General features: G+C 37.9%; 1 protein-coding gene across 1 annotated transcript; it reads left to right on the top strand.

Annotated features, from left to right (window-relative positions):
- Positions 1-11,376: 11,376 nt before the first annotated feature.
- LOC144979399 (uncharacterized) lies at positions 11,377-17,036 on the top strand. The gene is made up of 5 exons (XM_078926049.1): positions 11,377-11,452; positions 12,037-12,124; positions 13,584-13,645; positions 14,444-14,660; positions 16,506-17,036. The coding sequence occupies exons 4-5, from the start codon at positions 14,504-14,506 to the stop codon at positions 16,652-16,654; spliced, it is 306 nt and encodes a 101-aa protein (XP_078782175.1). The 5' UTR covers positions 11,377-11,452; positions 12,037-12,124; positions 13,584-13,645; positions 14,444-14,503; the 3' UTR covers positions 16,655-17,036.
- The last annotated feature ends 395 nt before the right edge of the window (positions 17,037-17,431 follow it).

Here is a 17,431-nt window from a genome sequence, read left to right as displayed (position 1 = left end):
AATATTAGGAAGGTTGTTGTGATGATGATGATGATGATGATGATGATGATGATGATGATGATGATGATGATGATGATGATGATGATGGTGGTGGTGGTGGTGGTGGTGGTGGTGGTGGTGGTGGTGGTGGTGGTGGTGGTGATGATGATGATGATGATGATGATGATGATGATGATGATGATGATGATGATGATGATGATACTGATGATGATGATGATGATGATGATGATGATGATGATGATGATGGTGGTCGTGGTGGTGGTGGTGGTGGTGGTGGTGGTGGTGGTGGTGGTGGTGGTGATGATGATGATGATGATGATGATGATGATGATGATGATGATGATGATGATGATGATGATGATGATGATGATGTCGGTGTGTTTGTTTGTTTGTTTTTTTTTTTTTGTTTCTTTTTTCCCGATGACTACTATGATAGATAGAGACAATCTGTTTGCGGCCAGTACTCATTTTACACCTGAGTAAGGTGAAAAAAGGGGAATAAAGAGCCTAATCCGAGGACTCAACTATGCGTCGAGCGAGGCTCGAACCCAGGACCTTCCGGTCGGAGAGCGAGTATCATACTAGACCACATAGCCGCACAACACGACACCTCTGTAAAACTCAAATTGTCAGAGAAACACAGGCGGACAAATCAAATCCTTTTTTTTTTTAGCTTTTGGGCGACTGAAGAGTTTCTGCAATGACAGAATTTATGAAGGACAATAACAGACAAAGCCGAAAGGACTCTGCTGACCCGATGACGTATTCGCCAAACAAGCAGCTTCGAAAAAAGAATTAAAGAAGCTGATATAGTGTGATAATACATGGGAATTGGATTCAATAGTCACATTAGCCCAGAAACGGCGGCCATCGTGGTTCTAAACAAAGAAAATCGGTAGTTTTTATTCTTCATGCTGGCTAGAACTTTTCATAAGTCTTGTGATCAGAATGTGTAAAAGTCAAAACTTGATCAGATTTATAATGGGTTTTTTTCCCCGCTGGATACGCTTTTATGCTCGTCGGAGAAATATTTCATACGGGCGTCCGCCGTTGTTCCGATAGTTCAGAGCCAGTTACTAAGTTACGATGCGTCATTACGAGGGAAGTGACGTCACGACAGTTGAAGCGTATTCCGATACAGGCAAACTGACTTCGTCTTTCTTTCTACATGTTAAGTGTTGTTATGAGATTTAAAAAAAGCTAGCTCGGGATAGAGAAGGATGGAAACGGTTTATCTGTTGCCTATACGTTTGAGAGGTGATATGATTGAGACCTATAAGTTCACACATTCCTTGTACGCGACTCAGGATAGGCTGTTCACAGTAGACAAAAAATCAGTCACCAGGGGCCACTCATATAAACTTCTGAAACCCAGAGTTAAAACCACCCTTCGACAGAACTTTTTTACACAGAGAGTTATTGAACGTTGGAACTCATTGACTGCAAATGTCGTTGAAGCGCCGAGTGTCAATGCTTTCAAGAATAGATTAGGTGCTGTGATGGAAAGTTATGTGCATAGTGTAGAAGTGCCTCCCACCTAAAATAGCTATCACATATCACAAGATCAGATAGGGAAATGCATTAGATCAGTTGTGAACAAGACATTCAGTGACTGGAAAGACTCGGCGACAGGCCAGTGGCCTAATCAAGCGACGTTGATACCTTCTATTCTATTCTATACCCTGACCCAGGTTGAATACGGAATGATGATAACGATGATGTTTGCGCCCCCCCCCCCCCCAAAAAAAAAAAAAAGAGAATAATAAAAAAAAAGTTTTATTACAAAATCATGCCAAAACTTCATCATGACACAAATTGACAAGCAGACAATGGTCTCGTGACAGCCTTATTACAGAACGCTATTACTGTCAGGCTACTTGGGCTATCTGGTCTAGTGGTATGACACTCGCTTTCGGATCGGAAGGTCCTGGGTTCGAGCCTCGCGTTCGGCGCATAGTTGAGTCCTTGGAGAAGGCTCTTTACTCACATTCTCTCACCGTACTCAGGTGTAAAACGAGTACCTGGTCGTTAACAGCGTTGTCTTTGTCCAAACAAAAATTTGTAATATCGCCTAACAGGCGTCATGTCCCGTTCTAAATGTTACGTGTTGCTGTTGGCCAGGGACCCCTTGTAAAGCGCTTTGAGCACGTTTAGTGGATATTGCGCTATATAAAAGCTCAAGTTTTTTATTTTTTAATTATTTGGAGAGTTGATACCAATATGTAAGGGTCAACCTCCGATATTAGAAGACTCAATCGGTCCCAGGTTTGGTGGTTTTTGACAGGATGAGGGTCATTTTAAGGTCTAAATCCCAGGTTTGGGAATTTTTGACAAGATGAGAGTCATTTTAAAGACTCAGTCCCAGGTTTGGGAGTTTTGGACAGGATGACAGCTATCTGGTTAAGGGGCAGTTTGGGTCTTTTCTAAAAAAAATTAATTACCAATATTGGGCGGTTTTAATCATGCTATATCGTCAATATAGGTTAAAAAAACAACATTTATGGTGACAAATTTTAATTATCTGTGTCGATACCCATTTTGCGACCTAATTTGGGGGTCTGACATCAAAAAATGTAACAATCTCGTGGCAAACGTTCCACAAAAACTAATGAAGGAATGACCTCCATATTCTTCCCTCTTGTCAACATTGTACCATAGTGTGTCACCATAGAGAGATTTTACGGCTTTAGCTTATGAAATTTTTATTAGAACATTGCAAAGTTGAGAATCAAAATGTTATGACAAAAGTGATGTTAACAATTCAGAATTGGGATTATAATTATAATTCAAAATTCACCTATCTTATCAAAAAAATCTCTCTATGGTGACACAATACATTATCTCTGTGATAACTGTGGAAAATTTCAGACAATTTCATTGAATAGATTCTGAGAAACGTTTGACACAGTCTCCCATACCCTTAGAAAAATGACATATTGAGAAAATAGCAAAATAGCTTCCCGTTTTTCACACTTTTCTTACTACCTGTACCATTTTCGACTGTGTTTTTCGTGCATTTATAGTCTACTTTAAGAATTTGGACTTCACTTATATTATTTCTAGGATAATAAAATGTCATTTTCCACCAAAATCTCAAAATCAATTTTTCGAAGGATTTTCCGACATAATACCGTTTAGAGACGGTAAGTCACAAATGACAACTGAAGATACGCTTCATGAATCGAAACGGCCGTATTGGACGAAATAGTTTATTTTACCCATTTTATAACGATCTAAATTATCAATTTATTGAACACTGACAGAACTACATGACATATTATGTGACTCATAAATAAGGGAACAACAGAAACCAAACGACGTTTCGGTCACATTTACTTCTTTTATCTTTCTATCCATTTTATTGACTCATTTAGGCACCTCTAGTTATTGGTTTTACATCTTATTATGTTTACCAACCCCCCCCCCCCCCCCCCCCCCCCCCCCCCCCCCCCCCCAAAAAAAAAAAAACAGCAACAAAAAACTTTAAAAAACCTTGACATTTTATATAGAACAATATCCACTAGATGTGCTCAAAGCGCTTTACAAAGGGTTCCCTGGCCAACCAACAGCAACAATTAACATTTAGGACGGGACAAGTCGTGTACACCTGCTGAGTACGATGAATGAGAGAATGTGAGTAAAGAGTCTTTTCCAATGACTCAACTATGCGCCGAACACGAGGCTCGAACACAGGATCTTCCGATCCGAAAGCGAGTGTCATACCACTTGACCACATAGCCGCGTTTATCTTTCTATCCATTCTAATGACTCATCTAGGTACCTCCAGTTTTTTGGTTTTACATCTTTTTATGTTTGCCAAAAAAAAAAAAATGATAATGAAAAAAAAGTTTTAATACAAAATGATCAGGAAGAAACCCTCATGATGACATACATTGACGAGAAGATAATGGTCTCGTGACGGTCTTATTACAGAATGCTATTACTGTCATGCTAGTTATCTCTTGTGACTAGAGTTTTGAGACTCAGGAAACAGTACTGACGTGCTCTAACCCCACCCCAACCCCCCCACCCTCTCTCACACACACACACACACACACACACACACACACAAACACTCACCCCCCCCCCCCAAACAAAAAAAAAAAATAATTAAAACCAAACAAAAAAAAAACAAATAATATCAACAACAACAACAACAACAACAACAACAACAACAACAACAACAACAACAACAACAACAACAACAACAAGTTTTTAACATAATTTTGTCTAGAAAAAGCGTTCTTCAGAAATTATGACAATTGATTTGAATGACCTTCACCTTGAGTCTCAGTCCCAAGGTGGTTGACCGTCCGTTTCTGACAAGATAAAAGTTCATTTTAAAGACTCACTCCGCCCCAGGTTTGAGAGTTTTTGAGAAGATGAGAGTCATTTTAAAGACTCACTCCGCCCCAGGTTTGAGAGTTTTTGAGAAGATGAGAGTCATTTTAAAGACTCACTCCGCCCCAGGTTTGAGAGTTTTTGACAAGATGAGAGTCATTATAAGGACTCGGTCTGTCCCAGGTTTGAGAGTTTTTGATAAGATGAGGGTATATTTTAATGAAAAAGTCAAAAGTTTTTTTGAATTGAATAATTGTTGTTTTTTTTTGTTTTTTTTTTGTCCTTTTCAACTTCACAAATCGCACAATCGTCTTTTTCAAATCGACAAATGTCTTCGTGCTCGTCTTCTCAGTGTTCAATGTATGTGTTGTTTTGATGCAAGATGATGGTTCACAGCTTAAAATGCGTACCCTTACTTGAAAAGATAGTATGCAGATGACGTCACTCAGGCCTTTGTTATGGTTTGTGCCATCCTCGTTTGTGAGTTGTTCTCACCAAACTGTATTAACCAGACTATAAAAGTTCATTTACATAGAGTTTGTGTGTTGGTCCGTTATACTTCCGGATGGCAATGTTGTGAACTCCTTGGCCAAGCGCATTATATCTATAGAATATAGGTATTAAAATTGTCTCAACTATCCTGAGCCTCTGTGGTGTAATGGTAGCACGTCTGACAGGTAATCAGAAGGTCTAAGGTTCAACGGCTTCATTTGCGTAATTAACTGTTCCACTCCCTCCATCTGGAAAGTCTGTATCAAAGAGCGTTTAGGTAACGATTGTTATGTTACCAAGAGCTCTCACATCCCGCTTTTGGTGAAGCCAAGCATCTTCCGTCTTCTCCTCGTATTTTCTTCATTGTATCAGTAAGCCTAGCGCGCATGATACACGTGGAGCACACCCACCTCGCTGTCTCGCCTGGCACGCGACAATAGCATTGCGGTTAAGAGAAGTGAGAGCTCTTGGTAACTACGTTACCCTACACACTCTTTGTCTGTATACAGCTGCATGGTCAGGGTTGATGCTCTCTTCCAACATGAAGCTCTCTCTCGACTTCAGTCTGCTTGTCGTTGGGTTGTGGTCATGGAGGGGGTGCTATGGGTCCATTTCCTGGTTATACTTGTGCGGCTATGTGGTCTAGTGGTATGACACTTGCTTTCGGATTGGAAGGTCCTGGGTTCGAGCCTTGCGCTCGGTACATAGTTGAGTCCTTGAAAAAGGCTCTTTACTCACATTCTCTCACCGTACTCAGGTGTAAAATGAGTACCTGGCCGTTAACAGAGTTGTCTTTGTCCGAAAAATTGTAATATCGCCTAACAGCCGTTATGTCCCGTCTACATGTTAAATGTTGCTGTTGACCAGGGACACATTGTAAAGCGCTTTGAGCACATCTAGTGGATATTGCCCTATATAAAAGCTATTTTATTATTACTTATTATATATTTCTGGGCTTTGGAAGAAGTGGCTCTTCGAATGTGGGGAGGTAGTATCCAGCAAGTCTTCCAAAGATTTTTTATTACGACTACAAAAAGCCAGATAAGAACGCCAAATTGTGACCCACCGCCTCAAAGCGGTATTAAGTCGGAAAGATTAAAGTGCTAAAAATTGACTTAATAACCAAAAATATTAGATTTGCGATGAGATTGTATGTCTTATTGTGGATCATGCATCCGGTGTTTTAAAACGCTAAAATCCAAGATTTCATATTTCTTAACGGATTGACTTTAACTTGAATTTTTATCATCTGTTCCATCCCGATATAATACCGTTTTGAGACGACTGGTCACAATTGGGATAAAGATTGCTGTTACAAGAAATTGTATCAACATTTAATCAGCTCCCAATGTCGTTTTTACTTGTTTATTTTTTTATTATTTTGTTGTTGTTGTTGTCTGTTTGTTTGCTTGCAAAACTCGCAAATCTGGGATGACTTTGCGAAATCTCGTTAAAGTCCTAGGTTTGAATATTTTTCTCCCAAGATTAAGGTTGACAGTTCTTGACGAGATGAGGGACATTGATCTATAGATAGTATGGGCTTGACTAAAAAGCTCACAACATTGCCATCCGGAAGTATAACGGACCAACACACACAACTCTGTGTTACCATTAACAGTTATTTAAAAAAACATATATGCCTTTTGCGCCACGACATCATAAGATATCGTCGCCTAGGCATTCCACGAAGGAATATAGATAACTCATCAAACAAGATGTCTGATGTCAACAGGACTCACCCATGTTGTCCAAGTGAGCAAATTGGGGGTTAATAATCTTGCTCAAGGAAAAAAACGAAAGTGCCTGAAGCGGGGCTCGAACACAGGTCATCCGGATCACAGTGCAATGCCTTAACCACTCGGCCACTTCGCCCCCAGTTAACAGTTATAGTCTGGTTAATAACCTTTTTCATGATTCAAATTTGTCTGAACATGACAAGGTTTAAAGGAAAATCTTAGTTACATTTATAGATGTTGTGCGCTAGGCTAAGAAACTCACAACATTGCCATCCGGAAATATAAGTGACCAACACAAAAAAATGAACGTTTATAGATAGTATGCGCTAGGCTAAGAAGCTCACAACATTGCCATCCGGAAGTACAACAGATTAACACACAAAACTCTGTGTAACCATGAACTTTTATAGTCTGGATAATACAGTTAAGTGAGAATTACTCATACACGTGGATGGCAAAAAAAAAAGAAAAAAAAAGACCTGAATGAAGTCAACCTCATTCTATTTATATATGTGACCCATCGTCTCAAAACGGTATTATGTCGGAACGAACCAGATGCTTCAAAGCCGAATTTACTGTTAAAACTGGTCAAGAATATAAGTTGTTGACATTAGCAACCTAAAATATGGTCTTCATCTTCCTCAATAAAACATACAAACTCAACACAAGTCTGATATTTCTGACTATAAATTTAAATTTCAACTTCTTAATCAACCCGACTTGATACCGTTTTGAGGCGAAGTGTCACATATATTTGAAGGAAGAGTTTTCTGGCCAAATTTTATGATAAGTGTTTTTCCAGAGTATTCCGGTACAGGCCAATGGTAAATCAATCCGTCAATTAATAGTACAAGTTCCCAGGCTATTTCTGACGCGTCAATATACAATATAGAGTCCCTTTATAACTCAATTGAGAGCGTCTTCTTCCAAAAGATACTGTCCGAATCAAGACGAGACAGAGAGTAAGGGAATCTAATTTGTGCTGGTATTGGTGGAAACATTAAGTGTTTTATAGGGACGAGTGAGTAGGTGAGGAATAAGGATATGTGTTGGGTACCATCAAGGGATTAAATGGGAGAAAGGGTGGTGGTGGTGGTGGGGGGGGGGGGTAATGATAAAAGAAAAAGGGGGAAGAGGAGGAGGAGATGGAGGAAGAGTTTGAGAGGACGAATGAGAGGGTATAAAGAAGAGGGTGATGGGCGAGGAGAGGAGGAGGATGAAGAGGAGTATGAGGGGGGGGGGAGGAGGAAGAGTAATAATAATAATAGAAGAAGAAGAAGAAGAAGAAGAAGAAGAAGAAGAAGAAGAAGAAGAAGAAGAAGAAGAAGAAGAAGAAGAAGAAGAGAGAGAAGAAGAAGAAGAAGAAGAAGAAGAAGAAGAAGAAGAAGAAGAAGAAGAAGAAGAAGAAGAAGAAGAAGAAGAAGAAGAAGAAGAAGAAGAAGAAGAAGAAGAAGAAGAAGAAGAAGAAGAAGAAGAAGAAGAAGAAGAAGAAGAAGAAGAAGAAGAGAAGAAGAAGAAGAAGAAGAAGAAGAAGAAGAAGAAGAGAAGAAGAAGAAAAGAAGAAAGAAGAAGAAAAATGTGAGTGAAAATTTACATTATATATATATATATATATATATATATATATATATATATATATTGATTGATTGATAGACTCACACACACACACACACACACAAGAGAGAGAGAGAGAGAGGAGAGAGAGAGAGAGAGAGAGAGAGAGAGAGAGAGAGAGAGAGAGAGAAAGAGATGGAAAGAGAGATAGAGATTGATAGATAGATAGATAGATAGATAGATAGATAGATAGATTGATAGATAGACGGATAGACACGCACACTGAGAGAAAGATATGGAAAGAGAGATATAGATAGATAGATAGATAGATAGATAGATAGATAGATAGGTAGATAGACAGACAGACAGATAGATAGATATATTGATATATAGACGGATAGACGCGCACACACAGAGAAAGAGATGGAAAGAGTGATGAGAATTGTCCTGCTAGTTTCTTGGAGCGAATTATTTATTATCCTCACCTCATTTGGTTATTTCTTCCAACACCAAGAGAGAGAGAGAGAGAGAGAGAGAGAGAGAGAGAGAGAAAGAGGGAGAGATAGATAGATAGAGAGAGACAGACATATAGAGAAGAGGGAGAAAGGAAGGATATAGGGAGAGGGGAGAGAAGAGTGGAGGAGGTGGGAGAGGGATGGAGAGAGAGAGAGAGAAAGAGAGAGAGAGAAAGAGATAGAGAGAGAGATGGGAGAGAGAGAGGGATGGAGAGAGAAGGATGGAGAGAGAGAAAGATAGAGAGAGAGGTGGAGAGAGAGTGAGGAGAGAGCTGGGTGACAGGTATGGAGAGAGGGGGATAGAGGGATGGAGAGAGAGGTGGAGATAGAGGGGAGAGAGGAGAGAGGGGAGAGAGGGATGGTGAGAGAGAAAGACAGAGAGGAGAGAGGGGAGAGAGGGATGGAGAGAGAGAAGGGGGAGAGAGAGAGAGAGGAAAGAGAGACAGGGAGATAGAGAGAGAGAGTGGAGATAGAGGAGAGATAGAGAGGGATAGAGAGAGAGGGTAGAGAGAGAAAGGAGAGGGAGAGAAAAAGAGAGTGTGAGAGAGAGAGAGAGAGAGAGAGAGAGAGAGAGAGAGAGAGAGAGAGAGAGAGAGAAGCGGGGTCATAGAACAGGCTAACCGGACTATGAAATAATCCCGTCTTACTCTTAGTGTTGTCAATTTTGCCAGGAAACGTTTCGACATGATACTGGTCATCAGGATTCTGGTTCAAGGGTCATCGCTGTCTACTGTCCACTTCAGGTATATTATCGGAATGGACCCCATTATCCCCTGTCGTAATGTCCAATTGACCATTGAAGGACGTGACTAAGTGATATCTTACTTACTTACTTATCCGAACCAGCGACCACCTGAGCTCTAGCCCTTCGGTCTCGTGCCATGACGTAGAAGTTAAACGTCTTTTGTAGTTGTTCCAGGTGACTATAAAGTGAGTTACTGATGCTTGGATTTGATGAGAGGAATGTGCTTTTTTTGTTTTTGTTTTTTAAGGGTTTTACGGCGCTTGCAATACATTAAGATCATATCAGCGCCAGTAAAAAGGAAGAAAATGGGATAGTAAAAACTTCTAGAATTGCAATTGAAGCACAAAAGAAAAGGTGAGACAAAGGGGAATTGGTTCAAATAGGGAACACAGATGTAGATTCCAAGAGCACACTATCAAAGTTTGAGATCATCTAAAAGTCTCATCCAGACACAAGCACATGTCACCACTAAGAGCTGGAATACACTCAAATGTTTACGAATCATACATATGTAAAAGGAAAAAATAATACAGTTCATAACAGAGAGATGATTTACAAGGGAAAAAAATCATCTCCCAAAACTATAACTATACATTTGCATTCGACTGTTTCCCTCCCAGCCAAGGAACTCCACCCAAGGTCAGGACAAAACTAAGCAATCTCATTCCAAGACAACGACAGAAAGCAATTGGAAAACGGGTATGGGGGGATAGCAGACACAGCATGTACCTCCCTGCCCACTATGGGAGGTCAGGATCCCCACCCAGGAGGAATGTACATCTAAGGTCTTCAAGAGGTTGACATTCAAGCAAGTGGTGTGTTACTGTTTCATTGGGGTGTTGACATAGGGGGCAGGAAGGGGATGTGTCTTTTGTAATTTTGCTTAAATGGTTGTTGAGCGGTATGTGTTGTGTTCTTAGTTGAAAGATGTATCAGATTTAGTGACACCGCGTTCAGGTATAAGAATGGTAAGTCATGGATTTCAGCGGTGAATTATAGGGAATGAGATTAGCGGAAGAGTAGCGTCCCTTGATTGGACGTCACCTGGGGAGAAGTTATTTGTAAACAAACCAACTACAAGACAATCGCTCCAAATACAAAATTAATTATTCATATTTCTGTACAAAAATGCATATCATAATCAACGTTATGCATTTTTGTACAGAAATATGAATAATAAATTTTGTATTTGGAGCGATTGGCTTGTAGTAGATTTAATTACAAATAACTTCTCCCCAGGTGACGTCCAATCAAGGGGCACTACTCTTCCGCTAATCTCATTCCCTATAAGAAACAATAAATACTCTCTTACCTCTCATGTTGCTGGTGCAAACACACAAATATATATATATATATATATATATATATATATATATATATATATATATATATATGTATGTATTAATACCGGTTAGGGAGACTTTTGGTACCCCTATTAGTTCATTTTACAGTACTTTACCAATAGGGAGACCAAAATCTGGTCCCCCTATTGATTTGACCTCTAGCACATTCACTTTTCTGATTTTAGTTTAAGGTTGTCAACCCAACCGTCAAGGATAAATAATTGTAAATCATAGAATTGAAGATATTTGTTAAACACCACAGTAAGAAGAGTTATGCCTAAATTTTCACGTTGGTCAATAAGGTGACCACCTGAAAAAAGCACAATAGGGGTACCAGTGTCTTCGTCGATATATTTCAACAGTGAGGCACTATATCTTTCCGAAATTTTCTCTAAAATTCTAGAGCATTATATTGATTTTTATAGTAATGAAAAAAAAATAAACAATTGTGTGAAAGTTGATGAACTGTGGAATGAACAAGATATACGAATTATAATCTATTTTTAGAAACAGATGTATCGAATCTTGGCTCGGATACTTTTCGTGGTGACAAAAGACAAGCAAACATAGTAGCTCATTGTTTTGTGAAACATATGTTTAGTCAAATTCGCACAATTCCTACTTTCGTTTTCGTATTTACGGCGCTGATTTTTTCATTTTTCGTCACTTGCTGACTTCCAAACTATGGCATCATGGGGAAGAAGAGACACCGAGATAATTTAAAGGGTAAGTTATTGGCCCATCTTATTCTATCACTGTTGATTTATGAATTGAAATCGGGTAGATATCACACATACACCGATTGATGATTGTCACTTGTCAGTCATTCGGAAGTGGAGTCAGATAATTCGGGAACTTCTGTAGACTGTAGATTCACACTAGATAGTATTAGCTTTGTAAGATCTGTCGTTTACTACTGCTACTACTACTACTACTACTACTACTACTACTACTACTACTACTACTACTACTAGATCTACTAATACTACTACTACTACTACTAGATCTACTAATACTACTACTACTACTACTACTACTACTACTACTACTACTACTACTACTACTACTACTACTACTACTACTACTACTACTACTACTAGGTATTACTACGACTACTACTACTTACTACTTTTACTTTGAGCGCTATCCAACTCAACATTTCACGTGTTTATTTTATGGGTTTTTGAAAAGAATATAAAATATTTTTAACTTAAACCTCTGTCTTTGCATCATGCTTTATGCATACAGTGTGCCATATCACAAAGTCATAGTTTAATGTTGAGAATATGCTATTTCTTTTGTACCTTCAGATCAGAGAGATTTGAGCTTTAAAAATCCTGAAAAAATGTCTTGCTGCCAATTCAGACAACCCTTTTGATGTGATCTATGATGTTAATGGTAAGAATGTAATTTGATGAGGAAATGAATAAAATATTTAGGTAAAAATTTTTTTTTTTAAATTGAGCATTTATATAGCGCAATATCCACTTAACGTGCTCAATGCGCTTTACAAGGGGTCCCTGGTCAACAGCAACATTTAACATGTAGGACGAGACATGAAGCCTGTTAGGCGATATTACAATTTTTCGGACAAAGACAACGCTGTTAACGGCCAGGTACTCATTTTACACCTGAGTACGGTGAGAAAATGTGAGTAAAAAGTCTTTTCCAAGGACTCAACTATGCGCTGAGCGAGGCTCGAACCCAGGACCTTCCGATCCGAAAGCGAGTGTCATACCACTAGACCACATAGCCGCACATAGGTACACATAGTTTGCTTATTTTTGTTTGAGTCATGGTGTGTAATACTAATAGAGTCCACTCCGGATAATTGCAACTCGGTTAATCGCAACATTTCCTAAGAAATGGAAATAATTCTATATAAAAGTCACTGGTTAATTGCAATGAACTTCGGTTTTTAAAAAGTGGTAAATTCAAGAAATCAAACAATATATCATGATTAAATTTCATCATGGATGAAATCGTGACAGGTTGAAGAATCGAGAGTGAGCGGGATTTAATGCTACGGTGGTGTGTCACCACTCTATTAGAGTCGAAAGAGGGCGGGGATTTGCAGTATGGGTTTGTGACGTCATCGGTGGCCATAAAATTGAAGAAGGGTGGGGGCTGGTCATAATCTTGACAACAGGTTATAAATGACAGTTATAAAGAGAGACTGAGCGATATCTTTTGTTTTAGGATTAACAATTGTGCATTGTGACCAACGAGTTTGATGAGAGCTTATTGTCTCTCATCACGGCTAATCTCTTGAACTCTGACAAATGTTGAGAAAAAAAGGGGTGAAACTTCGTCCAATCTGAGTAAGATATCGGCTTGCTTCATAGCTGCTTTTGGTTGACAAATCTACACAGGGCTGCCATATGGTTTTTGTTTCAATGAAATTGCTCTGTATGTGGTGGACTAAGAATAACATTTACTGGTTTGAGTTTACAATAAATGTAAAATGTTGAAATAGTGGACAGGAAACTGAACTTCGGTTAATTGCAACTTCGGTTAATCACAACATTTTCGATGATCCCAAGGTGTTGCGATTATCCGAAGTGGACTGTACCTGAATCTTGAGCGAAAAACTATCATATGGATATGATTATAGACCGATTGGTTTCTGGAATTATATTTCCATCCTCTCTTGCCAACTCTGACATTCTTGAAATTTAAAAGAATATAGCCAAAAGGTTTCGGACTTAATTTTCTTTTTTTCCAAAGTCATAAAGTAAATAATAAAATAAAAATCCTTCTACAGCACAAGATGGCATGATTTTTTGTTTAAGGGTTTAGAGAAAAACTTGCAGATGATAGTCTTCAGCTTTTCTTTGTTTGTTTTTATTTTCTATAGACTCCAACTCAGAGCTTGAAAGTGATGCAGAACAAAGTTCCATATCGCATGATTAAGTTGTGGTAAGTATGTAAATTGAAACAAAATCATAGCATTTCTATAGTGTTTATCCACAGTTCACACCATGCTCAGAATGCTTCACATCACCATATTTTGTGGTGGACAAAACACAATTGTCACAAAAGATGAGACCTGCAGTCTGTTAGGCGCGATACAATATTTCAGGACAATGACAACACTGTTTTACACAAGTGGGACCCCCTAGTCTTTTGTTGTTAAAAATTTTCTTTGCAGTGCACTTTGCCAACAATAACACTATTTTAAACCTTCCTCGTTATATTTTGAAGTGATATTCATTGATGAACCATTCACATTTGAAGTCGTTTGTTTTTTATTTGACAAAATGTGAAAATGATGCGTTTCCAGGAAAAATGACAATAGCTTCTTTTGATCTCGCATTTTGTCCAAATTCTCTTGCATTGTAATGTTTATCAACTTTTTTAAAAAACTATATTGCAGTTGCAAGGTTAAGAAGTTCATATTGTTGCAATGACAACATTTTATATGTCCAGAATCGTAGTGAGATAAAAATTGTTTTGTAGTTGTTGGTCCTTGTGTAGGATTTAGAGAGTTGGTTAAAATCAGTTTATTGAAGCCCTGGTTGGTGTAGCTATATTTATTCATGCACAGTTGAACATATTAAATACTTAGACAATATGTCTGCCTTTCTCAACTCTTTAATTATACTTGCATTATTAACCAGCTAATTGTTTAGTTGGATTATTAAACAATGGCTCTTTGTGTTTATTGTCAACATGAATGAATTGATTGATTTGTCATCTTTTCCACAAAATATACAGGATACCGATTTTGTAGCTGACTCCGAGTCTGATTCCTCTTCGTGCTCTGTGAGGTACCGAATGCTGAGTACATCATTGTCTTTGGAACCTAGTGCTCATTCCCCAACTCAGTCAGAGCCTCATCCACAACTATCACAGACTGAACCTCGTTGCCAGTCTGGGACCCAGGTTCAACCTGAATGCTATACACATGCAAACCAAAGTGTTACGTGCAATGGTGAGTCATTTTTTGTCATTCTTCTCCTTTGATATTTGTGGTATCAATTTTAATTTACCCATTCCTTTAAAAATAAAACTCCCCCCCCCCTCCATTGTGCTGCATTTGTGTTATAGCATTTTTTTTCTGTTTTGGCAATGCTTCGTCGCAAAATACACTACCATTTACATCACAAGCACAAATCCAAATTTGATAGGGTGGACATCTTAGAATCTGAAACCCCAATGTGTGAGTGGTATCAGTGAAACCAGCCATAATAATCTTCATGTTTTTTATTGTTTTTTTTTTGTGTGTCTGTAATAGACTTAAATTGCTTGTATTGTAAGTGTTAAAATGGTTTTTTGTTACAACCCATCTATATACTAAAACTGTTTCTTTGTTGTATATGATGCTTAAGGCTTTTTTTCACAGACCAGCTGGAAACATAACGAGTATCAGAATAGGTAACATTTTTATTAATCTTGCAACCTAAACGGTTTATGATGATTGGGAGCATTTAAAGAAAAGCACATTTTCTTTTTGATTTGTCGGTACTAAAATTATACTTTGATACTGTCTGCTGTGCTACAAACCCTTTTGACTTCCAGGTTCAATTCTTTTTTTATTCTAAAATTCTTGGGGTTTCCTTTCAATAACAATTGAGATCATTAAAATTCAGCTCACAACATGATGTGTGTAGATTTGATGAAAACATATGTTCAAGTTGAGAAGCAGTGTCCACGAACTTACTGATCGTTTTTACTAGCATTTATTTTCCTAACTTATCTGTGTCAATTAACAAAGGCAAGACTTAAATATTTTCTATCTGAACAGTGTGTTAGTTATTTCCGGCATATACATGTCATATTTCATTCCCACAAAATATAAATCAGGATTAAGTGGTCTACACACCTCGTTCAGGCAGTTGGGGGGAAGTAAATAAGTCTTTAAGGAATTAATGAAGCGGGTGCTCAACCGGTTTGGAGGACGTTTGATTGATGTCGGCTGTTTGTTCTGCCAGCTGGTGATGTTTTCTCACTCCCTCAATGACAAAGACAGTCATTATTACTATTACTATGAACTATAATCTATTATTACTTTTGTTACTATATTAATTGTTACTTATTGCCGTTACTGTTATTATTAATATTATTATGATATTGCCTTCATTGCATTCAATTACTATTATTGATATAACTAATTTCTGATTGTTGTAAATAATTTATGTGAATGGAATTTTGTCGAATGGCCAAGGGCCTACAATAAACTTAAATGAAACTTAAATGAAATGTTAATCTTTGGATAGGACTTGGGTTTATTCTTGATTACTTTTCTGCCTTGGTCGAGTGAAGCAATTGGAGTAAATTTTGTTGCTCAATGTAAAAAAACATGACGCTAACCATTCGGCTGATACTGATACCTCCAAGGGGTGGTTGGGGAAAACGTAAAATTCTTTTGACATTCTGTCTGATTATTTGCTGAAACAACAAAGGACAATCTATGTATTCAGATGAGACTTCATTGTGTTGCGATTTATGTTCATATTTTGATTATAATGAAGAGGGAACCCTGAACCCAGTGAAGTGGGTGGATTGATCTATTTATTTCTATTTCAAAACAAATATATGGGGTCTTTTCCCTTGATTTGTTATGTGGCAGAAGTCTCCACAAATCTAACATACCTCTTCCAAAGGAATAGATGGTAGAAAAGAGCAAGGAATGATGACAGTTACTTGTCCAGGATTTAAACATTTGGAATGCTTTTCCTCTCTACCGCTGTCATGTAGCTGATGTGCATACGATCTGTCTATTGATTTATTTTCAGAGTTCATAGCATGATGTGCTTTATTTTCTCCTTTTTTTCAGAGAAATACAAAAAGCCAAGGAGACCCTGTCCATACTGTGGACAGTTGCAAACAAAACTCTCAAGGCATTTGATGAGGAAACACAAGGATGAGACAGGAGTTACAGAGGCCATGAAACAGCCTGTAAAGGAAAGGAAAAGAACAATCTAAAGAAACATTGCATTTTTTATTCAAACATTAGAAACAATTCAATTGTTATGCGTGAGAGAGCACAAGGGTCACATGAAGTTGTTATGTGTGCTGGCTGTAAGGGGTTTTACTCTGGACGTAGGGTTTATGAACACAAAAAGAAATGTAGTACTGAGCATGCTCTGTGTACTGGGGTTGTAAAATTTTATCCTGTGGCTCCCAATGCAAGTAAAGAAATAAAGGAGAATATTCTTGACAAATTTTGGAATGATGAAGTGGGAAATTTGTGTCGATCAGACAAAGCTATAGTAATGTTAGGAACAAAATTGTGGAGTAAAAGTTCAAAGAAGGAGAGAAAAGTTATAATGAGTTATTTACGCATCTTAGGAAATTTGATTTTCAAAACTAGGAAAATAACAAATCAACCTTCTTTCTCTGGAGAGGACGTGGTGAAGCGTTGTAACTTTAACTTTAATGAAATATCACAAACCATTTCTGAAATGACTTTGAAAGAGGATGGGATATTGAAAGCAGGCTTGAAGCTTTCAATTGGATTTATATTGAAAAAGTTAATTAATTTCTTAAAAGGGGAATAAATAATGGAAAACAAAATGGGAGAATCTGCAAAGATAGATTTGTTCAAAGTTGTCCAGAATAATAATACTTAATAATGATAAAAGATGCAGCAACGACAGCTTAGAGCTGCATAAAATGCTTAAGAATTATTTTTTTGCATTAAACTTTATTTAAACGATTTTCAACACTTTTGCTTCACAGTTTATGCTTTTTAACAAATGC

The sequence above is a fragment of the Berghia stephanieae genome, chromosome 9 (assembly GCF_034508935.2).
Source record: "Berghia stephanieae isolate SIO BIC M18660-M18661 chromosome 9, UCSD_Bste_1.3, whole genome shotgun sequence".
In the NCBI taxonomy this organism is placed as follows: Eukaryota; Metazoa; Mollusca; class Gastropoda; order Nudibranchia; family Aeolidiidae; genus Berghia; species Berghia stephanieae.
Note: the sequence above shows the minus strand (reverse complement) of the source record. Positions and strands in the feature narration are given on the sequence as shown.